The sequence below is a fragment of the Choloepus didactylus genome, chromosome 8, assembly GCF_015220235.1.
Source record: "Choloepus didactylus isolate mChoDid1 chromosome 8, mChoDid1.pri, whole genome shotgun sequence".
Lineage (NCBI taxonomy): Eukaryota > Metazoa > Chordata > Mammalia > Pilosa > Megalonychidae > Choloepus > Choloepus didactylus.
Window position 1 is genome coordinate 94,487,669 of NC_051314.1, and position 17,672 is coordinate 94,505,340.

The 17,672-nt window shown below is 38.3% G+C and overlaps 2 protein-coding genes across 2 annotated transcripts in view; one reads left to right on the plus strand and one right to left on the minus strand.

Moving 5' to 3' along the window:
- PRICKLE1 (prickle planar cell polarity protein 1) overlaps positions 1-17,632 on the plus strand; it is a 102,713-nt gene extending 85,081 nt beyond the window's left edge. The window contains 12 exon segments of the mRNA XM_037848315.1: positions 7,612-7,755; positions 7,758-7,799; positions 9,415-9,528; positions 10,188-10,325; positions 10,934-11,137; positions 12,366-12,572; positions 12,849-13,049; positions 13,051-13,077; positions 13,079-13,141; positions 13,143-13,713; positions 15,770-15,961; positions 15,964-17,632. Coding sequence (XP_037704243.1) covers positions 7,666-7,755; positions 7,758-7,799; positions 9,415-9,528; positions 10,188-10,325; positions 10,934-11,137; positions 12,366-12,572; positions 12,849-13,049; positions 13,051-13,077; positions 13,079-13,141; positions 13,143-13,713; positions 15,770-15,961; positions 15,964-16,628 — 2,514 coding nt within the window. The 5' untranslated portion in view covers positions 7,612-7,665 and the 3' untranslated portion in view covers positions 16,629-17,632.
- The window catches only part of PPHLN1 (periphilin 1), a 195,639-nt gene continuing 190,078 nt past the window's right edge, over positions 12,112-17,672 (minus strand). Inside the window, exon 12 of the mRNA XM_037848306.1 lies at positions 12,112-16,575. Within this exon, the coding sequence (XP_037704234.1) occupies positions 16,565-16,575 (11 nt within the window). The 3' untranslated portion in view covers positions 12,112-16,564. The remainder of the gene's footprint in view (positions 16,576-17,672) is intronic.

The window sequence follows — 17,672 nt, forward strand, 5'->3', positions numbered from 1 at the left end:
TCTGCCTTACTGTGGTGGAATGTATTTGTGCACGAAATTAGAATTTCCTCTTGGGAAAGTGGATCGCTCTTGGCAATTGAGTGGTACATGACAGCCCGCTCAGCTGACTATTAATGTTACAAGTTTGATGGAGGTTTACCTGAAGATTACGGAAAATACCAAAGGGTGCATGGCTTAATGACTAATAAGAAGTAGTTTTAGAGTAGGAATATTTCATAAACAGTGTCTTTGGGTAAATTACTTCATTAAGCTTTTATTTTACGGTTACCTTTATGGTTTATTTCATTGTAAGTAAAATTGAATTGGGCTATCTTGGCAATGACTTTTGTCTTTAGCAAACAATAGGTACTGAGTGCTCTTCGGGTGAAAACTTCAAAGATTACCTTGTAGTGTCTCTCTGCTGTGAAATTCAAATCTTGATTATAGTAGTTTTATCCCTAAAGGTTTTAAAGGTCTCTGGCTCTATTTAAGATTTAAGTTAAGGACATCATAAACAAGAAAATGTGTGTAATCATAGGCACTGTATATTCTGTATAGTGAAAAGGATGGAAGTGTACTGACAAATTGGTCTGTAGTTAAATTTATTTAATCCACTTGCATATTTAGGCCGGAAGAATGAGAGTGGCCTTTGAATGGGTACCTGTGATCTACATCTTCTATGCACTAGGACCTTGTTAACAAGCAGTTTAACAAAGAAGTTGTTAAACAACTTGTAGCCCACAGGGTGGCACTTAGCAGCAGGGGACACCTCCGGAATGTTAGCCCAACTGACTTCACCAGTCAGTATATGTTCCGGGTTTGGGCAATCAAAGGATTTCTAACTTCCCTGGGCTTGTGTGCACCAGAAATACTTTTTCGTACAGATTCTCCAGTGTCAAGATAGTATCAACTAAGAACTGGATTGGAATTTCACTGGGAAAAGCATTTGTAATTAGGGATATGACCTTAGACTTCATATTCAGTGGCAGGCATTGAAAATTAATTGTTCTGTTTTCTCTTTGAAGATTTGATTTCATTTGGTGACTTGGTTCATGTAAATGATAATAGGAACTGTACTAGATAAAACCCACGTTATGACCTTTATTTATCAGACTGAATTTACTCTCCGCACCCCCTCAAATCCTCACCCTCCTGACTTGCCTATGTATAATTTCTGTATTGGTCCATCATCTTTCAGTTATCCAAGAGTCAAAACGTAGTCTTTGATGCAGTTCTCTTTCCAATTGGTTCCTTTTAATGTCTCCACCTCCATCACCATGTTTAGATGCTCCTGGTGACAGTGTGCTAATTAGCCACTTCCAGACTCTCCTCTCTCTGATGTTCACAACCATATTAATTCTCTTTAAGACCAGTAGTATCTTGTGGCACCCTTCTACTCACTTTTCTGGTTTCCTATTGCCTTTAGGGCTAAGCCTAAAGTCTTTTGCCTGACATGTATAATTCTTAAATCTGATTCAATGCTACCATTGCCATCTGTCGTTGCTTCTTTGGAAGAACATGTCTTCCAGCAATATTGTTGATTCTTTACTGCCTCCCGCCCTTCAAATACTGTGCTGACTTGTTAAGCTCTTTAGGGGAAAATAGTGAAGGCTCATTTATGTATATGTCAAGGTCAATCAAAATAATAATCTTCAGCTATCCTGGATGCAGCATATGGTGCAGTAGAAAATAAAATGATCCCCAAATACCAAAATAACACAACAAAATAATTAAACGGCTTTATAGTTTGAATAACACATTCATATACTGTATGTAATGTTATGTAGCCAGTGATTTCCGTGCTTATGGAAGAAATGCTTATGCCCTCATTCATAATGTAATTACTCTATATACTTTTAAGCAAATGTTTCCAAATAGAAGTTGCCTGATATACAAAATATTGAAGCAACTAACTTTAAGAGGTTTGGAGGGTGTTGGCTCTAGGCAAAAGTAAAGGACTACTTAGTAAGGCAAGTTAGTCAATTGCCTTAAATAAAAAAAAAATCATGAGGACAGGGAGAAAAATCAGCAACAAGTTTATCAACCATCTTAAAGTCATGGTCAGGGGCCATGCAGTTCTGAGCACCTTGTCTGCATTGTGGGATGGCCCTCATTCCCTCCTATTCCAGTTGAGGAACTAGCTTCCCAGTCATACACCACAGGATGACTGGATTAGAACTCCTGTTTCTTGAATCCAACTGTTTCTTGAATCCTAAAGCCAGAACTTTTTCTCTTTGCTTAAAACGAAAACAAGCCATTAGCCAAAGGCTAAATTGCATGATTCACACAAGGACATGTGTATTGCAGTTTGGAAACATTTTTATCATAGTGGCTACTTTTTCTTTTTTTAGTTCTGGCTTTTAATGAAAAAAATGTCAGTTGCCTTTTTTTTTTTCTCTTGGTATTCCCTGGAACTGCTCAATAATGAACTTGAAATATAAGTATGAATGAGTGACTGAATGAATTTGGAAAGTAAATTTCACCAGGTACCCCTTCCTATATCTCTGTGTTGGATGAATGAAGCCATACTCTAATTTGGAGATCAAGTGTCTCCTTACAACCAACTATACAGTAGGTGCTCATAGTTGTTGCTCTAAGACAACTGGAAAGCCTCTACCCTGCTCCATACACTGTTATCCATGCTGTGTGTGTGTGTGTGTGTGTGTGTCTCTGTGTGCCCGTGTTGGGGGGTGTCGTGTAGGAACAGGTTAGAAGATGTCTCCAAGGCAACTGGGAATGGCAGCCAATAATTTGGCAGAGCCCTCCGAAACTCAAAATGAAGATGAAACCCAGGTGACATTTGGTCCCTGTTTGCTACTAATGCATTTTTCCTATTCCAGGTGTCACTAGATAGTCTCAGGAAAATTGAGAGAGCCAACATGGAAGTACCAGTGCCAATTGGTACATCTTGACAGTAACTGTAATTTTTTGTATTTTTATCATTCTTTTTTTTCCTTAAAACTCTTTCCCATCCTTAGAGCATCTTTGGAAGAAAATAGTTGTTTTTAAATATCCAGGTGGCAAGATGTTGGTGACTTGTCAAAGGTTTGAAAACTTTAGGACTGAATGCTGAGAGCACCAGATTCTATTCCCTATGTATTGCTCTTATCCCCTGGGTCAAATGTTCTCATGACAATTATATGATGATTGAGAAGTCATATATCTGCTAAGCTGTTTGTGTCTGAGTCTTTTTAAATGGTGAAAAGTAGCTGTATAAGTATTTTGAAGAAAGGACAAAGGAGGGAAATGGTTGCATGGAATCCCAGCATGATAGTCCTTATCTTTCAAAGAAAAAAAGTATCCCAGTTTTCTATCGAAACTTGGGCTTCTTTGTCCACCTCCCTTGTGTCCATGTCCTTTTCTCCTGTTTGTAATTCATTTCTGTCTTTGGCTCTCTTAGTCTGCTTTTAGTCTTCTCTTCAAAATCATCTCTAGAAATCTCTCATTATCTCCTCAAATTTAATTTAAATTCCTAGTCTCTCTGCTTGACCTTGGTGCCATCTTTGACAGTGTTGTTATTAAAGGTTTTGCTCACTCTGTGCATTTCCTTAATGCTCTGTATGGAACCTGAACAGACCTATCCCTGACATAATGAAAACTTTTATTTTTTTTTTCCCTTGTTAGGAGACTTAGTTACATCCAAAATAATAAAGACACTTTGGAGGAGTGGGGTCCCACCTGATTATTTCCCTAAAAGGAAATTAAATTCTTTCACAGGATTGGCTAATGAATAATTGTCATTCATTTGTGATTAAGTTCAGTCCATTTATTATAACATTTCAAGACCAAGACAATAAACTTTGTCATAGAATAATCACAGGATACTGATGGTTAGAGTTATTTTGACTGGTTATTCTGTTTATCTCCAGCATCTAACATTTTGTCTTGCACATAGTTTTTGTTTTTAATACAAGTGTTTTTTAAAGACATTTTTCTTTTAAAGATGTGTTTAACTGTGGTTGTGTAAGAGAATGTAAAAAAATACACATCTCATGGTTCCCACAACAGTGTGTGTGAGAGAGAGAATGTGATGAAGCAAATGGGGCAAAATATAAATAATTGGTGAATCTAGATTCCTTTTACAATTCTTGCAACTTTTCTGAAGCTTGAAATTATATAAAAGCTAATTTATCAAATAAATAAATAAAGTGGGCTCTTCTCTGGTCTAAGGGTGATTCTACAAAAGAAATTTTTAAAAAAGACATTAAAATATATTTTACTCTATATCATAACCCCAATTTTCAATAGATCTAGTTGAGGGAGGAAAATTGTTCTATAATCCAACTCATTGTCCCTGTTTCACGTGATAAATCGTAAGCGATAATACCTGAAAATGCAGTTAATGGAATTTACTAGTAGATCGAATTCACCCATGGTCTCATAGGTTTGCCCTAAAAATATTTTGGCAAACCAAGGACAGCCATGTTTAGATGTCATTATGAAGATTCTTGCCCTTCATCATGACCCAGAGCATAATTAGTGGCCAGGCTTCCCTCTCCCTTTTGTGCTGTTAAAGCAAATACATATTGTGCATATTGTAAAGCAAATGTGTGAAATTATGGGTATTTATGAGATCACATTTTTATTTATCATTTTTATTTAACTTTTTACAAGTGCATGAATCATGCTCAGCTGTAAATTGTCTTCACACCACACAGTATGAGTCTGTGATACATTTAAGAATATACTCTCTGGGTCTTTTTTTTTAAAAAAGAGAAATACAATTTTAAGTTTTCATATTAACCAGTTAAAGAAAAAGTACTTGTGGTAATACAGCATCTCCTACCACAACCTGGTCCAAATGGAAGTCATGCTGTGTAACTTTATTTTTTCTAATGTTTATTTTTTTGGTCAGAATTTGGTAAAAACATAATGTCTTATCATTTTAACTATCTTCTGATATAAGGAAAAAGAAAGAGGTTTTCTCAAAAGAATAAGCTTATGAGGCCATTGTATTTTTATAATCCTCTTTGGCTGTGTATTTGCCTTAAAATGCCTTCTATGGGAAAAGTGGACTGTCTGCCCTCCAGTTATGTCATTTTGTGTGTCTGCAGTGTAGTAGCATGGCTAGTTCACCAAAGAAAAAAGGAATTGGCTCTATCAGGTTGTATCACCAGAAGGCAGCGTGTTGTTGTAGGGGTTTAATTTCACTGACCTTGGCATTAGATAGACACCATTTTAAGACCACTACTTGTTAACTTACTGATCTTGGACAGCTTACCTGAGGCTCTGTTTCTTCATCTTTAAATGAGATCCCCCTCACTGGGTTGGTTGACATGGGGATTACATGCCCTAACACCTGTAGTCCCAGGCCAGGCGCAAAGGAGTAAGCTCCCAGAGGGTCAACACATGAAATTGAAATCCATGCCTCTGATGAAAATGACTTTGTCACCCATGTTCCTTCGTTGTTCTCTTCACATTGTCAACGTATTAACAGTCCACTGAACAGTCAGTCTGATGTAGTTTGCTGAAAGTCTAGAATGAATGTGGGAGTTGTAGGTATGAGATGTAGCCAGCACATCCAGATGATGGGGGGGGGGGATGGGGATTGTGGCATTTAGTGCTAAAGTTGATTTACCTTGATTAGGATAGCAATTTACTGTACATTTTCCACAAAAGGCTAATCAGGGAATACAGCTGTAAAAGGAATTCAGATCTTGGGCAAGCTGCATCTTTGTGCCAGCCTGGAAAATTCCTGGTTTAACTGGTGATGTTTTCTCTTGTTTTATAACTTAGTGACTTAATTTTTAGGTTCTATTTAATATTTACAGTATTTTTCTAAGTTTCAGACCAGATACCTTAGTGTCTCCATCCCCAGCCAGATTTGGCAAGGGACAAATATTTATATTTCATATTTTAGGTTAAATTGCATTGAAGGCACTGGGGTGGATTTTTGAGTTACTGACTTAATTCTTAACTTCTAGCTCTCTTCCTTTGACATGTTGGAAATACTTTCTCAAAACAAAAGGGAAAGACTAGATCCAAGACATTTTCTGACTTTCATTACCACATCCCTTTTTATTGAGGACTCTGAGGAATGTCCCATGTTTAGAAAGCCTTTCCTAAGTCAAGACATGAATGAATTGCACCTGTGTAAAATGATGACTTGTTTAAAAGGTCATAACCTCTCAATGGTTGTGTAGGAAATGAGGTCATCTTTCCTTTTTGTTCAGGGTGATTGCAAGTTAAATATATTAGCTGGAATAATATCTGCTGTGTGGTGCTGCTTCTACTACTGGTAAGGTTGTAGCAACTGGAGGTTTGCCTTCCATTTTTGAACTGTTGTTTTTTAATGTTTTGTGTCTTTTGATTTTATAAAATAAAAATCAATTTTTAATAATATAGGTTTTACGAGTTAGCATATTTCTAAATACTTACTGTAGGTGTTCAGAGTTGCGTTGTGAACAACTTAGTCCCCGGCTGAAAGGGTTTACGTTTTCACTGCCTTTCCCTCTTGATTGAGCATATGAGAGAGTTTACTATGGCAGAGGAATTGGGAAGTCTTGACATGTCAGACACATAATCTGGCTTTTTTTTGTGGTGTGACCTTGGGCAAGTCATTTAATTTCCCTGAGTCTTGTTTTCTCCAAAATAATTGGGTTGGACTAATTATCTATGATTGTCTTTAAATTAGTTTTCGGAAACAAGCAGGTATAAACACTTGCATCTGATTCCAAAAGTTCCCCCCCACCCCCCAGCCCCTTCTTAGCCTCCTGGGAGGAAGGTAAGAGAGCTGGGGTGATGATAATAAAGTTCCTGGGTTGTAAGGCAGGGGGTGTTGTCTTACCACATTGATAGCCCCCTTATGTGAGAAGCCTTTTCATTCAGAGGGGGATTTGCATCTTCCCCAGTAGGTGACTAACAGCATTTCACACATAGCAGGTAGTGCATATCTTTTCAATGAATGTTTGTTTATAACACAATTAAACAGTAGTAGTCACCAAGCCGGATTTTCTTTTAACCAAGTGTTTGGACTCAATTACCTCTTGTTGAAGGAATTCATTAATGAATTTCTGGCAGACTTTAGTCCTTAGATAGTAAAGGCTTGAGGATTTAATGACATAAAAGCAAGCATTTAACTGTGCTGTTTCTATTCAGTGACTGGACTAAGTTTAGTGCCTTACAAAACTTTATAAGAAGTCTGAAAACTGAAGTAGTTTGACCCAGTGGTCCCACTGGGTGCAGGTAGTGTTGGCTTAACCAGGAAAATCACTTAGGAATTGGACCATTTTTCGCGGTAGGTTGTAGTTGGCAAGGCAAATGTGCCCTTCCTGACACTGTTACTTCTTCAACTCATATTCCTTCACAGGGATTTCATTCATGGGAAAATAGAAAGTCACCAAATGATATTCTTGAGAATCTTTCTGTAATGAATAGTGTATAGAGAGGTGCCTTTTAAAGGCAACTGGAAATAAAACTGTATTTGGTGGCATTTTCTGAAATACTGAGCCATTTACTGGATTTTAAGTTTCAGTGGTCCTGGGGTAAAAAGGTGTTGGTAGTGACACTGGTCATTTAGTTACTTACTCTGCACCCAGCTGTGTGTAAATAGGCATTCAGTAAAAGCTCTGGAGGATATGAATAATCATTCAGGTTTTTAATTTCTTTATTTTTTCCTTATATTGTCCACAGCAGCCATTGCTTGATGCCTTGTGACTGATAAACCAGCTTTTTAACTTCAGTATTATGCCGTTGGAGATGGAGCCCAAAATGAGCAAACTTGCCTTTGGGTGTCAGAGAAGTTCCACATCAGATGATGATTCTGGCTGTGCATTGGAGAGGAATATGCCTGGGTACCCCCGGGCCTTAGACCAGAACAGGTAGGAACCTAATCATCTTATGTTTTCTGTTTGTTTTTAAACATGATTTAAGATTTTAAGAAAATTTTTTAACTTACAGAACATCATTGCTACTCCTGGTCCTTGATCCTCTCTGCAGAGCGTTGAATTTTTGCTTTTTAAGGTCATATTTAGTTTCTAAATGAGAGACTTAGATCCATGTTGTACTCCTGGATCCAGAAACCCTATAATGATGCTATTTTTGATCTAATGAATCAAATCCAGAAAACTGCATCCATTTGTTATATGTATTGTATGTATGTAATATGTATTATATATATTTTGAAGAGTCCCTTTTGAGAGACTGAGAGGAATTTAATCTTTTTAAAACTTCAATAACAACACAAAAATGTAATAAAAGGAAAAAAGACATTTCCCAGGCTGTTCTTGGCAATGCTTTTGTTTTGGAAGAAAGAATCTACAGGGCTACAAGAAACAATCTGAAGGTTACTGCTCAGAAATTTGACCTTTGATAATTTTGCCTATAAAAGAATACTGTCATCACAGTGTGGATTGGAAAAAAGTTGAGTTAATTTTGAGTTTGGGTTGTAGTGATATTTTAGGAAAGATGAGAACCTATCTATACACATTTTTATTTTCTGAATACCCTTGTAATGTGAACTTGTTTGAAATTGCTGATGGTAGATATTATTCTAAGGGCAAAGGTGCAATTTGAGATATAAAAGGCAACATTTGGGTGCTCAGTTGCTTCTGAATTATGGGTAAGGTGTCCTTATTCATACACTGGTGTGCATACAGCTGGTATACAATAAGTGTTAATAACTGTAAAGAGCTGGTAGGGAGTGCTGGTACAGTAGTTGGGAAAGCAATATTTTACCAAAGAGAACAGCCTCTTGCTGCCTTAGGTAGATTTTGTGTGAAACTAAGATATTGAAGCAGACAGGCCCCCAATTCCCTAATCTCTTCTTTTTTCTTGAATCACTTTCATTCTTTATTTCTCAGCACTGCAGTGTTCTTTGCAGTGTTCATTACGGGATGTACCTTTAAATACAACAGAAAAAATGAACAAAAAATTGACTTCTTTCAAAATGAACCAAGTACAGCTCAGTGTGGCTCCTTTCCAGTTGCGTTGGGGAAATTGACTCCAGGTATTTAGAAAATAACACCCATGGAAGCAAGGGAAGCTGATGCTTGAGAGAACAAAGTTTAACAAAACAGCTTTTGTCTCTCTAATGTGTAAAACTCAGAGAGCAAATTAAATGTGTTTATGTATTGGCTGGATTTTGGACAGTGTCACACAGCCTGTGTGGTCATTTCACAGAATTCACCCAGGATGCTCAGCTGATCAGTGGGCTGACCCTTGGAAGATTGGCTGAGAAATAGTAGCATTAAATGTGCATATTTTATGTGCATAATTTATGATGCCCCTAATTGTCATGACAAATTACATTCCTGAAGAGCAGTTTAGCAGCTGGGTGCTAGTTTGCAGTGCTGCTCAGCTGGCTCAGCTGGTCTTCTCATTAGCTACAAGAGACCAAATCCTGTACCTAAAGGGAAAGGTAACTTTTTAAAAATTGGATAAGTGAAGGTGCTCAGTTCCTGTATGTTGATGTCATTCTGTACCTCTCTTTCTCAGATCCAGCTTTATTTTGCTTGCTTACCAGAGGAAAAGGTCCCTTATGTTAACAGTCCCGGAGAGAAACACCGGATTAAACAGCTTTTGTACCAGTTGCCACCACATGATAATGAGGTAAAATAACAGGAAGAAGACTAATTAGAAAAAAAAGAAAGAGAGAATATGCAGTAAGCATTAAGATGCCTCTCATAAACCTCAGCTCCAAACAGTTTAGGGCTCTCTTTTGCCTTTCTTCAGTTAAAATTTGGCCAGAGAATACAGCTTTCCATTCTTTAAGAGAAGAGAGAAAAGGGTGTCAGTGCAATAAACTTAACACAAGTTGGTTTTTATAGTGTTTGCAGCCACCCACCAATTATCAGTATCCTACAGATTCCTGAGATTTCACTACCCCTGCAAACAGTGAATGCTTTATTGAGGCCTGAAGTTGAGTTGAGTGCCAGTAGAATTTAGAGTGAAAGTGGCAGTTAACAAGTTTAAACCTTTTGAGGTTAATGTCTTACATTTTTTAATGCCACTGCTGATAAGGGTTTAAATTAAATATTTCCTATTAAAAAGAGGAAGAAACCATGCTTGTTTTCTTCAAATTTTATTTCCCTTTTGCTAGAGAGGCTGCAAGATTTAAATATGGTATTATTTTTAAATTGGGGATTTGTGAGGCAGGCCAGCTAAACTTGCTGTTTTATTTCATGAAAATCTAACTCTGGAAATTAAGAATTGGTGGGGAAAAAAACTTTGTGCTCCAGTGTGGTGCTTCTGTTTTCCTTTCTGTGAAGGTGCGGTATTGCCAATCTTTGAGTGAAGAAGAGAAAAAAGAATTGCAGGTGTTCAGTGCTCAGCGGAAGAAAGAAGCACTTGGAAGAGGAACGATTAAACTTTTGTCTCGAGCAGTAATGCATGCCGTTTGTGAGCAGGTAACCCTTTTCAGGAGCAGAGTACCTTGTAGCAATGTGAATGGTGTGAGTTGGGGTGCAGGCAACAGGGCTGGCACAGGCATGGGTCCAGATGTCTCCAAAAAATGAGAAAGACAACTGTCTTTTTATTAAATATGGATTAATATTTATAACTGGCTACCCTACTATGTGTGACAGTGGGAATCAGTCTGCCCTTATGTAAACAGAGGATGAAATCCTTTCACGGGGTCCTGGCATGGAGGGAAGTGCTAGGGTACACCTGGTTTTCTAAAAATGCAGACACATAATGAAGACATTCAGATCTTTACTGGCAGTTCTCAGAGTAGGAAATGTATCCGACAGGAGGCTGGCTCAGGAAAAACCACTGTTAATGTGAATCAGACTAAACCGTCCTTAGAAACAGTGAAGTGCAGTAGTATACCTGAGCCATATTCATTACAGTTGAGAATCACAAATAATCCAGCATTCAAAAGCCATTTAATCACTAATGGGGGGAGGGGGGGGTAAAACCTTTAATGACAAATTTGGGCTTCAGTATAAAGTGGGAAAGGCTGAGAATCCAGTCATCAAAAAGGTATCATTTTAAACTCGAATCCTTTTGTTTTTAGTGTGGGTTGAAGATAAGCGGAGGTGAAACTGCAGTGTTTGCCTCTCGTGCGGGCCCTGGAGTATGCTGGCACCCATCCTGTTTTGTCTGCTTCACGTGTAACGAGCTGCTGGTCGACCTCATCTATTTTTATCAGGATGGAAAAATTCACTGTGGAAGGCACCATGCTGAGCTGCTTAAACCACGGTGTTCAGCATGTGATGAGGTAAAAAGAGTTTGCCCCTTTAGAGTGGAAAAAAATAAGCTTCCAGTAACCTAATATTCCACTGTTCATGTCTAGCAACATATAAATATTTCCTGGTTTGGGGTCTGGATGTCAAGTTTTAGGATAACCCTTGCACGTTCTAATGTAGCTAATGAAGAAAACGCAGCACGTCTTTGTGCACTGATAAGTATGATGTCCTTATATACTGTAAGAAAAAAGTTGCAGAAGAATATGTAGCAGTTGATCTTATTTTGATTAAAGAAAGAAAAACATAACCAGTATAGTCCACATATTTGTATACACTCAGAAACTCAGAAAAGTATGGAAAGACATACACTAAGCTAACAGTGGTTACTCCTGAGGCATTGGAGATGGCAGTGTGAAAGGAAATTTACTTTTTTTCCTCTCTTTAAGTTTTTACTTAGAAATAAATTTGATTTACAGAGAGTTGCAAAGACATTATAGACTGTTTCTGGATGTTCTTTACCCAGCTGCCCTGAATGTTCACATCATAACATTTATCAAAACTAAGAAGTAAACTAAGCGATAGACTTTATTCTGATTTCCCTAGTTTTTCTACTAATGTTCTTTTTCTATTCCAAGATCCACTCCAGGTATCTCACTGCATTTATTCATCAGATCTCCTCTGTTTCCTTCAATCTGTGACAGTTTGTTTTTAACTTAAGTTTTAAAAATTTTGTGTTTCTAATCAAAAATATAAAAACTAAAAGTTCTTTATCTGGAGATGGCTACCAAGTCAAATAAAGCCTTATCTAAACAAGTGCTGTTCACTCAATCCAGTATCTGTAGAGCTATGATTATGTTGACCCCACGGACGTTTTTATGAGTTTTCTTTCTATTAGAACACACATGAACCAATTTCTTCAAATGTTAATGTGTTCTTTGTCAGATATGCCAACAAAGTGTTACTGGGGAACAAAAATAAGACTGAATGAATTGCCTCCAATGAAGAAAACTGTTTTATTTTTTAAAGTTTACGTAAGTGATTAGTTTCTCTTTTTTCAACATTATCAATTTCAGCTCTTGTTTTGTAGCTAAATGAAGTAAATTTAAGCTTGTGGCCGTAAGAAACATGGTAGCTATCTAACTTCCCATTCTTTTAAAGGACAGTGTGTCTGTCAATTGTCCAGAAAACATTCAGTTACTAATCCTTCAAAGATGGTTCACAATTTTCTTTCATCTTTTGGTTTCATGTTTCATCGTAAAGATAATTTTTGCTGATGAGTGCACAGAAGCTGAGGGTCGCCATTGGCACATGAAACACTTCTGCTGCCTTGAGTGTGAAACCGTCCTAGGAGGACAGAGGTACATTATGAAGGATGGTCGCCCATTCTGCTGTGGCTGTTTTGAGTCTCTTTATGCTGAATATTGTGAAACCTGTGGGGAACACATTGGTAAGTCCATAGCTCAGCCTGTGTGCCCTGTCACATATCCATTAGTTTTTGATCATCGACAGTCATGTTTTTTAAATTGAGGTATAATTCACACATAGTGAAATGTACAGATCTTAAATGCTTCAGTTTGATGAGTTTTGACAAGGGGATATACCTGCGTAACCCACATCCCTATCAAATTAGATGTTTCCGACCCCCCAGAATATGTATCCTCAGCGTTTATTTCCTGTTTCTTCTTTCTTCCTGTATTTCAACAATTGACCTATAACTGTTCTTTTCTCCTTTTCCAAAAACAGGTGTCGACCCATGCCCAGATGACCTACGATGGGCAGCACTGGCATGCTACAGAAGCATGCTTTTCTTGTGCCCAGTGTAAAGCATCTTTGTTGGGATGTCCCTTCCTTCCCAAACAAGGTCAGATTTATTGTTCAAAAACATGCAGCCTTGGTGAAGACGTCCACGCCTCTGATTCTTCTGACTCTGCATTTCAGTCAGCTTCGATCAAGAGATTCCAGAAGAAGCGTTCCGGATGGGAAAAAGCAGTCGGTCAGCTGATAAGTGTAGACAGTCTCTACTCCTGTCCCCTGCTTTTGAACTACAAGTTTCCTGGCCTTTCAGGCAATGCTGATGACACCCTTCTCGGAAATTGGATGACTGAGTCTCTCAGGCAAGGAGCAAGTTTTGTCAACGAAGAATTCTGGAAAGGCAGAGTAGAGCATGAAACCCCAGAAGACCCTGAAGAATGGGCTGAGCATGAAGATTATATGACCCAACTCCTCCTCAAGTTTGGTGATAAAAGCCTCTTTCAGCCGCAGCCCAATGAGATGGATATTCGAGCCAATGAGCATTGGATATCTGATAACGTGGTTAAAAATAAGACTGAGTTAAAGCAAAATAACCAGAGCCTTGCAAGTAAAAAATACCAATCTGATATGTATTGGGCACAGTCACAAGACGGACTGGGCGATTCTGCTTATGGCAGCCACCCAGGCCCTGCCAGCAGTAGAAGACTCCAGGAGTTGGATCTAGACCATGGGGCTTCAGGATACAATCATGATCAAGCACAGTGGTATGAAGATTCCCTGGAGTGTTTGTCAGACTTGAAACCAGAACAAAGTGTTCGGGATTCTATGGATTCCTTGGCTTTGTCTAATATCACAGGTACTTAATCTAGGGGTTATGGGTATTTGAAGAAGCAGGCACTAAAAAGTTTATTCAAAAGATTACAATTCAGCACCAGAAGGGTTTATGTTATTTCAAACTCTGAACCAAGAGAAGGAAAGCGTTTCTGTTAAATACCAAACACTAACAGTAATCTTGTGTATCTCTGCGCATGTGTGTGCATGTGTATTTATAAAAAGTATTTTTAAAACAATCCTGTGGGATAGGTATTATCTGTATTTAAAGGGGTGGAAATTGATTGGTTAGGAAACTTTATCGGAATCCAAGTTACTAAATAGTGGAGCAGGGATTTGAATTCAGGCCTGCCTGACTTCAAAGATGTTCTCCTACAGGTTATAAAAATGAAACACTTTATGTTTAATTAGTGTCAGTATTAAAACAAACTTAGCTAATTCGGCGATCTTTAGTGAATTAATCTGTGCATTGTGTCTTGGGCAAAGAGATAGATATGTACCCCCAGTTAATGCTTTTGGATAATGACGTATACATCTGATTGTGTCTGAAAGATACTGTACTTTTTTGGCTTGTGCTATATGAATCTTAAGATATTGAAATTGGCCTAGTTTTTCACAATGTCCCTGAATTGCCTGTGGCAATGGATAGCTCAAAAATAGCTAAACATTTTTTACTCAATTCGAAAATATTTTCACTTTGTTTTCAAAGCATTGGAAACCTTATCCATGTTTTATCCTTAAATGCCCCTAAACTGTAGAGTAGATGATATTATTGCATTTTGCAAATGAGGAAACTTTGAATTACCAAGAAGTTAAATGCCCAGTGTCACACAGGTTTTAAAGGCAAGACTGGGCTTAGAACCCCATTCTCCTGAATGTCATATTTGTGGTATCTTTGGATACAGAAATGTTGCTGTTACTCAGCTAATTTTGTAGATAAATTAATGACATGCATTCCTTTCATAAAGGTTATGTTACGCTATCATAGATAGGAAAGGCTTTAGTGCTGCCGGCTGCCAGGAAGGACCCTGTGCCAGGTGCTGTAGGGACAAGGACAAAGGTTACCAACAAAGCTACCCTTCTGGCAGTAGACTTATCCATGATAAGGCCTACAATAAAGGGAAGTAGAGGAGGCATCGTGGGGGAAACCCAAGTTATGAAGCATTTCTTATGTGCCAGGCATTATGCTAGACATCTGAACATTTATGTCAAAAATAGACATAATTTGGCACAAGTTTAAGTGTTAGGGCTGACATGCCTTGACAGCAATGGGCCGAAAACAGGCTCCCCTTTGGAATTATATGCAGTATCCAGTTGACAATAGTCCAGACTGCTCCCTACTGTCTCTTGTCGTCTGCCTGGGCCCTAGTGTAAACAAATGTGAGCAATGTCGATTTGAGAAAAGTTTTAATCTGGTAGTTGCCTATTATTTTATGGATTGAAGGGGCAGAAGACTGGATGAAAGGAAACCAATTCAATACTTTGTGGGCCACATAGCCTCTATTGCAACTACACAATTCTGCCATAGTAGCAGGCAACCACAGACTATACATAAATGAATGGACATGACTGTGTTCCAATAAAACTTTATACACAAAGAAGCTGTGGGCTGGATTTGGCCCTTGGGTTATAGTTTGCCAACCACTGCTCTAGGTCTAGGATTTGCCCACAATTGTGGTCATGCGAATGCAAAAAAGGCACTGATTTGAGAGATGTTCAGATGAAAGAGTCTGGATTTAATGGATTGGGGGAGGCAGAAGCTTCTACCTCCTATGTCAACAAACTTATGAAGGGGCTTCTGTGAAGAGTTTTTAAAATTTTGGTGCTCGTGCTATGTGCTAACTAATCTTTGGCTCCAAAACAGTTGGTCTTATAAAAGAGGCTGTGCCTATTGTATCAATAAAATTCATAACCTCTTCCCAGTGAATATATTCACACATTGGTTTTCCCTAATGGAGAATCAAATATTAAAATTGAGGAGAAATTTTGTTGGAAAGGCTTCCTTTCAGTAGGTTGTTTATTATAACTGTCCAAACATTAGGATTATTGGGAATCACATCTCATCTTGGTTTCTCTTCTAGGGGCTTCTGTGGATGGGGAAAGTAAGCCGAGGCCATCATTATATTCTCTGCAAAACTTTGAGGAAATGGAGGCAGAAGATTGTGAGAAAATGAGCAATATGGGAACTCTGAACTCTTCCATGCTACACAGGAGTGCAGAGTCTTTAAAGAGTCTAAGTTCAGAGTTGTGTGCAGAAAAAATCATGCCTGAAGAGAACCAGTACATCTGCCAGTACTCAGAAGATCCAAGTCTCAGTCCAGACCACAGCAAGTCAAGTTTTCAGATGACGTCATTGACAATGGAAATTATGACAACATTGAAATCCGGCAGCCTCCAATGAGCGAAAGGACTCGAAGACGCGTCTATCATTTCGAAGAGAGGGGATCCAGGTCTCATCACCATCGCCGCCGGAAAAGCAGAAAGTCTCGCTCTGACAATGCCCTGAATCTTGTTACAGAAAGAAAATACTCTCCTAAGGACAGACTGAGGCTTTACACTCCAGAGAACTATGAGAAATTTATACAGAATAAAAGTGCCCGAGAGATCCAAGCATACGTACAGAATGCTGCTCTCTATGGACGGTATGCCCATGCCACTTCCAATTATGCACTCCAGAGCCCAGGAATGAATAGGTTTCTAGGGCTGTACGGTGAGGATGACGACTCCTGGTGTACTTCCTCCTCTTCCTCTTCCGACTCAGAAGAAGAAGGATATTTCCTCGGACAACCAATCCCTCAACCACGGCCACAGAGATACGCTTACTATACAGACGACCTTTCTAGTCCAACTTCTGCACTGCCTTCCACTCAGTTTGGTCAGAGGACAACTAAATCCAAGAAGAAAAAGGGACACAAGGGCAAAAACTGTATTATTTCTTAACCCAGTAGCTGTTGGAGATCATTTGTTTAAAGTTAACCATTAACCACCTGAATCATACCTTTTTTCTTCCATAGGAAAGTTGCTAAAACAGTTTAAAGTGATTTGCCCATGTAAATGAGAACCTGACTGCTGTTTACGCTTTAAGATTAACATTTGAAAGGTGTAATTTCTCCAGTTTATCCTCCTTGGATGTTGCTAGGTTTATGTGACATCTTGTGCCTATTGGTGCATTACAGTTCTATATTCTATACAGCTGCTTTGGCCTTCAAGAGAATACTCAAGAAAACTGTTGCAGGGTGAATGGACAGAGGTGTTGACTTTAGAAGATGGAGAACTTCCGCCACCTTTGAAGAAGCAGTAATGTCTGTCTTTTATGAAAGTCAAGTTGGCTCAGGTCCTGATGGGTTTGTCTTGTGAGGTATGCACATAGTTACACTGACCTGGCCAACACTGTGCATCATATTATGCAAGGCCAACTTGTCCCCTTTCCATCCTCATCAGCCAGGTAAACATTGTATTGTATTAGCTCCAGCTACAGACTGAAAAGACATTGCTATTTATAATGTAGTATTTCATAGACTTAAGTGTATTCCTAATTTAATGGTGCAAATATTCATGTACATACTGTACAGTTCAGATTTTAAAGCTGATATTTTTATATCCCTGAATTGCAAGACATTTGTTACACTGCAGTACTAGATTTGTTAGGGGCCCAGAAATAGCATTTATGGATGAAATAAATGATTGCTTGTATTTTAGTCAGGGTTTCTAAGTTTAGTTGGTCAACTTTATAGTGCCTAGTGATGGAAAGTTCAGTTTTTTTTTGTTTTTTTTTTTTTCCCCAATATTAAAAAGGCTCTGTATGCATGGTGGGGCTATGTAAATACTCTTTAAAACTATGGCCCTATTAATCTTACGAGTGTTATTTATGGGTCAAGCAACGTAAACTGTACAAATGTAAAAAGAAAAAAAAAATCCACATACCCCTGGAATATATGTAAAAACAAGTAGAAGCTGTTTCAGTGAATGTTTATTTTCCCCTTT